This window comes from Limulus polyphemus, unplaced genomic scaffold (genome assembly GCF_000517525.1).
Source record: "Limulus polyphemus unplaced genomic scaffold, Limulus_polyphemus-2.1.2 Scaffold152, whole genome shotgun sequence".
NCBI lineage: Eukaryota > Metazoa > Arthropoda > Merostomata > Xiphosura > Limulidae > Limulus > Limulus polyphemus.
Genome location: NW_013665762.1, coordinates 68,720 through 77,266, shown reverse-complemented (window position 1 = coordinate 77,266; position 8,547 = coordinate 68,720). Strand labels below are relative to the sequence as shown.

The following is an 8,547-nucleotide window of genomic DNA, read 5'->3' as shown; positions in this document are numbered from 1 at the left end:
CTAATGTTTTCTATTCAAATGTGTTTATGACCTGGTATAGGGACCCTCATGGATGTTTGAGGACTGAACATGTGTTCCAAGGATTAGTTTTAGTTATCCATCACTATTTTAGAGTAAACCTTGATTAATCAGTTTTTCTCTAATAGTATTACAATATTCTTAACAAAAGAAAATAATAACAATGAAATTTACAATTTCATCCATAACGATATGTAATAAAGTCACTAGAGATTTTTTTAAGTTAAATTTCTAAATTGTTGCTGTAACTTAATGATAATTTTTTAAAGACATGAACCTGTAGACAATGTGGTTTTAAAATTTTATTTTTAGACTCAATATATGGTATGTAGTATGGCACTTATTTTCTATTATTTAGCCTCTTGGAAATGCACAGAAAAACTGAGATGGATGGATCTAAGGAAAAGTATAATAAAGCTCACCAGTACTGACAGATAACTTTCAATTACAGTTGTTTGGGTCTTAATAACTACAAACCTTATACTCATTGTTTTTAAATTACTATAAATACAGGAATGCTTCTTTTGTCAGAAGTGTAAGTATTCAGTTTATTAACCATATAAGAATGAAATAATATCATTTAGTCAATATTTAAGTAAAAGTATTATTAATAATAATTAATATTTTCTTAATTTCATATAAGTCATTAATTTAAAAAGGTTTGTAACAAATTGAAAAAATATGACAAGTATAAATTTAAAATAATGCGGCTAATACTGTTTAAATTAAAACATTTTATCTAAACTATTATATTGGAAATTAATATTAGTATGGGTAAAAAACAGGTGTTCAAAAACAATAATTAATAATCAATATTATATTTGTGTTTACATTCACTGTAAGGTAACTGTACTGATACTGAATAATCATTTTTAAGCAATAAAACACAACTATCAACTAAATCTCTTAAGAGTTCTATGATACTGATAGATATATGAATAAGTACAACAGTCCAGGAAGACAACATTAATAAATATGGCAGTTCCAGTACTCAGCTGCAAAAAATATTTTCGTTTTATACAGCTTTTTCACTACACTGAAACCTGCACTATAAAGTAAAATATCTGACAAATGCTAATTTTTTAGGCAGATTTATCTTGATGGTATTTATGAGATAAAATATTCAAATTTACATGAAACTGTTGAAGACATTAGTTTCACTCCACTCAGTATTCTAACATCATAAAGCTACAGATTTACTTTACACTATATATCCTTTATCTTTCGTTTACAGCTAGGAAGATGCAATTCCTAACAGAAACCCTCCAGCAAATCCTGTAGCAAGGAAGATATTCTCCTTCACAAATTTTTTTCCCTGAAGAAAAAACAAAAGAAAGATTTATTTTAATAAATAAAATACATATACAGATTTTTGCTGTGTATTTTCTTGTTATAATTTAAATCTGTGTCCTTTTCAAACTTTTGGTTGTATCCAAAACTTGTTGCTTAATAGCTGATGTTATTTTTTTTGGAGTTAGAATGTTGAATTACTTTTTTTTTAACATTGATGATGAAAGTTGAAGAATCTGTAATTAAATTATAAAACTATTTTCCACCTGATGAATCAGTTGCAAATATATTGACACAACAGTATGGATACGATGAGTTATACCTGTTTCATACTCTTGAAAAGCTTAGCCTCAAACTTAGGAAGATATCTATTAATATTCAGTTCTTAATAACATGAACACCACAAAGTTATTCCAAAACACCTGAACTTCAAAACAATTAACCAAAATCTCCAAGGCTTATCATTAATGTCAAAGAAAGCTATTGGTAGAAGAATTGAAACCAAAATATCGTCAGAAAAAACAAACAACCGATAACAAACCAACATATTAAAGCCAGTTTGAACTTAAGAATAAAATTTTGTGGATCATCTTCTCACCAATCTGACTGAAAACCTTCACCAGACTTGAAAACAACCAGAATGTCAAGCTTAAACTAAATTAAATGAGAACATTAAATAACATAAATCCCAATAAGGTCATTTTTGATTTTACTGAACTTAGTAAAAATGCTCTATCAAGATGATTAAGATTTTGTCTACCTGTAAACTTAAGTGTTTGAAATTTGTTTTTCCTTTTGAATGTACCTATAGAACTCTTAAATTTCTTCTTAGATTAACAAAAACAGCACACCATACAGCCTACCTCATTAAAACTATATCTAAAAATGCAGCATTCCATAATTTGAAACCCCCTAAAAAATCCTTCTCTTATTACACAGGCTGTTTTCTGCCTTAAAAGAACTTGCCAGTAACCAAAACATTGTTATCCAGCCAGATAAAGGTGTAGGTGTCATCATTATAAAAAGATGCAATTACACCTCCAAAATGGAAGACATTTTAAATGACAGAACAAAGTTTTAAACCCCTCAATAATGACTGGCTTAAGCTTACTCTCAAGTGTGAGGAAAACTCCAAAGGAGTTTAAGATATTTACTCACCCCTGACACCACTTTTGCAAAACTAAATCTTACAGGTTCCCAGCCTTATATATAGCTTACCAAAAATATACAAAAATGGATTATCCTTTAGACTTATTCTACCTGTTTGCAGTTCCCACACATACAAGCTCATTAAATATCATATACCTGCACTAAGCTCACTAACTGAGAACAAATTTACTGCTAGGCTACTTTTTTTACCTCCGCTCAAGAGATATCTAAATTTCCTATTGCAAATCAATTTATTATGACCATCTTTGATATTCTGTCCTTATTCACTAACATCCTACTTGAAGAAACAATTCATATAATTATTAGACAATTATTCCTCACCAAACATACCCTGCACTCTAACTGACAAAAATTCAAACAGTTTCTTAAATTGGCTTTCAAGGGCAATCACTTCATTTTTCATGGTCAAATTATGACCACATAGATGGGAAGGTGGTGGTATCATCCATAGGTCTGGATATGTTTCTTTGCTATCATAAACATCCATTACAAACCAGTATTATATAAAAGGTATGTTGATAATAATTTTATATTTTTTCATGACACCAATCACGCTAAGAAGTTTTACAATATCTAAACTCACAACATACATGTGTAAATATTAATTTAGCTATTTTAGATGTCAAAATAAACAATATCTTTGTCACATATGTTTACCATATGAAAACATTTACTGGCTTATACATAAATCTCCTAAACAGTGTATAACATTTGTTTGGACTATTTCTGTCTTCACTCAGAAATTTCCAAAATTCATAAGATAGTACAAGGTAATGGTTATCCACTTAATGTATTACACTATCACATGAATATTTTCAATAAATAAAAGAAAACCTATCAAGAACCCACACATCATCTCAAAAAATCCACTAGTTCTTATCAATCCTTTCATGGTTAAACAAAGTTTTAAACTCAAATTAGAAAATTCCAAAATTATCAACACATATTATCCACACATTAAGCAATGTTTATTATTTAAGTTATTAGATTAGAATTTATTAGAATCAAAAAATTCTCTAAAACGAAAGAGACACTACCCATCCAAGATGCTTATATTGGTAAAACTATACATCACCTACAAAAGTACAACAAGCATATGGAGATTTCAGATAAAAGTAAATACAAGCTAAGTAAGCCATCTGGGTCTTGTATCTGATTGCATAGTGAGAATAACAACCATCCAATACTTCTTGAAAACTTTAAAATTCTCGACTTTGGAGCATAAGATTATGAACAATTTATAAAGAAAGCCTTTCCCTTTTAAATAGTCACCCAATACAATATAATAACACTAGCTTGTCATCATTAATACAATCAATTCAAGATTCCTAGTTCTTATTATGATTATTGTTTTAAAGATACAGTGATTAAATCTGTGCTAATATGATAAATAGTTATTAGTGCATAATCATTTACTAACTTTATAATTAGTTTACTCTATTGGTGAAACTTGAAACATTTTTACTTTTTCTTACATAAATATTTTTAATCAAAGTAACCTATTGAATAAAATTATTGCTAAAGAAACATTTGCTAAGAATGTGATTAATTTAACTGTTTATGCGAGGCATAATAGGAATACAGAAATACTAAGTGGTTTTCAAATTTGAATATATTTAATAATTTTATGTTTTGAAAAACATATGAAAGTTATAACTAATCAAGTAAATATTTCAACCAATTATTCTGAAAAAAAAAATAGTAACTATGATTTATTTTCCCAATATGTTTCATATTTTTATAAACTCATAATCAAAATTAGAAGATCAAATTTTAGCTGTTACATGAATTTCAGATATATGTAAGCAAAAAAAAAAACAAAAAACTTTTAGCTATATACATGGATTGTGTGAAAAAATAGGATTCCCTAAATGAAGGAAAACTTATTGCAGAAGTTCAAACTGACTACTATCTTATTATATAAATAATTGTTCATATTATTTTTCTTTCTATATAGAGCTTTTTAAACTATATAATCAGTACCAGAGGTTATGTTGATTAATTGCTGGTTACATCAATAAAAATTAATTTTTAAACAAATAATTTGGTGACATATCCTCTAGATAAATCTGTAACTGAATATTTGAATGCATCATATACCTGACTACTATAAAGATAATTTACACAATTCACATATTTTAAGCCAACAAATTTGGACAGCAGGATGTATGTATCTATATATATATTTAGATTAACTTAGTTTTCATGCTTAATGAAACAGTAAAAAATTCAAATTACAATGATTAAATAATGGAGCTTCATATTAATGTATCAGTCAATAAAATATGTGCCTCAGGAAAAAACTAATGTAAACTTTTATTAAAAAAAGAACATTCTTGAAAATATTATATTCATGATATATACAGGAAAATAACTTCCATATTTCACATATCATTATGAACTTGAGAAGTTAACATTTTCCTTACTTGAAAAAGTAATTCTGATAAATACTTACCTCTTCACACATATCTTATTTTCCTCTTGTGTATGTACAATCTGCCAAGCACTTGCAATCCACCAGCCTTGTAAAAACTCCCACCTAATATCACAAGGAACCACATGAACTTGATCCACTGCATGATGACGTAATCATGCAGCAGAACCCTCCATCAATAGCAGTGCAACATACCTCCATGCACAATGACTCCCCTCTTCATTCTTTTTGGCAAATCCTCATTCTTTGACAAGGCAATAAAAATATGTAATGAGAGAGGGGGAGGACTGGTGGGAGCATATATGTAGGTGAGTACTTATTGAAAATACATTTTCAGGTAAAGAAAATGTTAATTTCCACAAAGAATAGCTAACATTCTACATTGAGATGGTGGATGAACTGGTGCAAAGATTACAGAGATGAGATCCCTACAAAAAGTAGTTGAAGAAAGCATATGGGGTGTGACACCCAATTGCAGGGGCTCCATAGGGGCACACCTGTGGACCGCATCTTGTCTCATCCAGGGTATACTCTTCATCTTTACATAAGAGGAGATGTAAAAGCTATAAATGTGTCACAACGATGAGCAGAATAAGTCGTGACCATCTGAGTACTTGCATACAACTTGTTGGACAGCCAATATATGTAGTGAGGGTGAGACTTGTTCAGACCATACCTTGTGTGATCACTTCCTTTATCATTAGATCTGATGGGTCAAAACCAGCTGTGGGAGAAGAGCACTTGTGATAAGTATCCATGATCACCTCCTCTACCGTCAGTTAGTACAGGCCCTTTGCAAGCTGTGAGAGGAGGGCACAGTATGAAATCATGTCAGTAAGGATACTTATATAATCTCTACAGTCACTATGGGCCACATGCCTGCATACGAGTGATACTTCACTGGTGTATAAGGTGTTGTCACCTCAACTCTACTGTCAGCTAGGAGCTGGTAGGTGGCAAGGGTCTCCTATGCTCCACTCAATAAGGGGGAGAAGAATTCACTTAGGGGAAGACATGGAGAATATAGCTAGATCCCCATCAGTCATTCAGTCCTGAAAGGTCTTTTACTGGTAACACTACAATGGATGACCATGAAACCCTATTTTTCAAAGCCAGCAAGTGCTAGCCAGAGAAGTGGGCAAACACAGAACTCCAGTGCTGTTTTTTTTCCATGATAGTCCATGGAATGGATGCAGTCTAGATCACATATGGAATGTAATATAGATATATATATTTAAATACTACGAGGAAGCCTCAAATGGTTTTGTGGAACACCCCATCTCACAGTATGCACAGGTAGGGCCAGGGCAGATAGTATGAGTGCTTTATATTACTTTGGCCCGATGCAGACTTTGGATAAGTAAGTTACTTGTGAATAAGAAAAATATAAGTACGCTCACCAGCTTAAAGGTGGATTGAAAGATGGCTATGGGTGAAAGTCTAAATCTAACTGGAGATGAGACAGCCAAGTGGTAGAAATAGTGGGCAAAAAGGTGTATGGGGTAGTCTACATGCTAGCCTGGAGAATCTCTTCTAGAAAACGGTGAAAATAAGCTGCAAGAGAATGAGTAAGATGTTGAATCTTGTGAGAGGAGACAAGTAAGAGCTGATGATTGTCCATCCTCAAAGTGGAGTAAACCAGACAGATGAACTGGTGGAACCATCTAGTAAGTGTGAAAGGAGAGAACTCTAGTAGAAAGAAGTCCCAAGGAATGAAAAGATGGTGACGTTAACCCTGAAAAGAGGAAGTGCAAGATAGATGACAAAAACAGCCTTTACAGGACATATGATTTTGTCAGGGTCAGAATAATCATAGATATGGGATATAGAAAGAAGGGATATTGGAGAAAAAGTGTATCCATCTACCCCAGCAGCAGAAGTCTTAGGAAAGAATGACTGACTGGGGAAGGAAGAAAGTAAGTGCAGTGGTAGAGAGTTCTGGAGGAATCTATGATATAGACTACAAGAAGGAGAAAGAAATAGGTTTTGAGAGAGAGATCATATAGGAGCAAGTAGCAAGAGGTTCAAAAGTCACAGATGAAAGCATGGAGAACCACTTTTGGGTCCAGTTCGACAAGGGAGTAGGATCAGGGGGTTTATGTATTAGGAAGGAACTTAAGAGAGTGGTAAGAATAGGTGAAGAAATAATTCTGAAGAATCAGGAAAGGCAAAACTCACAATGGTGGAACAGAAAGGAAGAGATACAATCAGAGAATTTGGCTGAATGGACTGTACAAATCCCACATGTGAAGTTGATGGGATGTCACTTTTTGATGAAAGAGTAAGATGTGCAGTTGGAATAGAAGGGACAGAGTGGTGGGAGGAGGAGCTTGGTTGAGCAAAGATGGAGTAATGGAAACCAAAATTGGGCAGGCCAGTAAGGAGCTACCAACAGGACTTTCAAAAATGGGTCTCCCAAATCAGAGCAAGGTTCCAAGGAAAGAGGCATAGAGGCTTAATGCAATTGAAAACATAAGGGGTTAACTCTATTCCAAATGAAAGGGCAGAGAACTGGAAAATGTTATCCCTATGGATGAATCTGAGAAAATGTTGTGATGACAGGGCAGTTGAGATGTGGAGAAAGGCACTTGACATATCGACTAGGTCATCCCCAGGATGGGTTAGAATGACCAATGGAGGAAAGGTTGATAATTGGGTGTCAGTCCACAGTATCTTCTGGGTTCAACAAAGAGAGGGGGGGGTGTAGTAACACAGAGAGAAGTCGTGAACTCCCTCAATGGCCTGTTTCTCCAATAAATATGACACTGTCCACATCCAAATGTTGAAGCTAGGTCATATGAGTGTTGAAAGGCAACAGGTTGGAAAAGAAGAGAAAGGTGAGGGGAGAAAAGTGAAGAGAAAGACCATAGGAAAGAACTAGAATAACCCATCTGTTGGCAAAGAATTGTTTTCATAGGTCAGCAAATCGAAACAGATGGGCTCCCACAGGCCCTTAACTGACCACATGGTCACTGGCAATTAGGCTGGTGGGTGAAACATTGGATGGGAAAAGGTGGAAGGTCAGGATACAGGAACAGAAAGGAGGGCCAGAAGTGGAGGGGCAAGGATGGGACAGACTGAAAACTAGAGAAGTAAGGGAAGATTGGTCACAGACAGCTTCAGCCTGTGATTTAAGGGAACCTGGTGCACCATAAAAATTTGTGGATGAAGAAAAGAGGCAAACAACAACAAAGGAATCAAGTGAGAACAAAAAAAAGGCAGAGGAGGCAGAAAAGGCCATTTTAGAAAAGAGGAATGCTCTAGAGTCCCCAGAAAAGTCATTAGTGGAACAGTGAAGTGCTTCCATCATAAGATGGAGAAAGGAAAGGTATTTAAGAAGGGCAGTGAGAAAGGTTCAAAGTCAGGAAAATAGGGTGCTAATAGGGAAACCGCTGATAATGAATCTGCCCCAACTGGTAAGAGAAACTCAAAAGACTGGGTGTCAAGGAATGGAAATGGTTTGAGTGAGCAAAGCAAGGACTTAAGAATCAGTAAGATGAGGCATAAGGTCATGAGAATAAAGTTGATCGAGAAAGGGGTTGGCATGTACAGCAATGTCTGGGGAGGGGTGCAAAAAAATCACAAGGGAAAGGGTTGTGTAATAGAAAATGGGAATAATCAAAGGACAAGGGAGA

General features: G+C 33.8%; 1 protein-coding gene across 3 annotated transcripts in view; it reads right to left on the bottom strand.

Annotated features, from left to right (window-relative positions):
- Positions 1-307: 307 nt before the first annotated feature.
- Positions 308-8,547, bottom strand: part of LOC106476114 (FUN14 domain-containing protein 1-like) — a 23,775-nt gene continuing 15,535 nt past the window's right edge. For all 3 annotated transcript variants that reach the window (XM_013936794.2, XM_013936786.2, XM_022381114.1), the window contains exon 6: positions 308-1,333. In XM_013936794.2, coding sequence (XP_013792248.1) covers positions 1,253-1,333 — 81 coding nt within the window. In that variant the 3' untranslated portion in view covers positions 308-1,252. The remainder of the gene's footprint in view (positions 1,334-8,547) is intronic.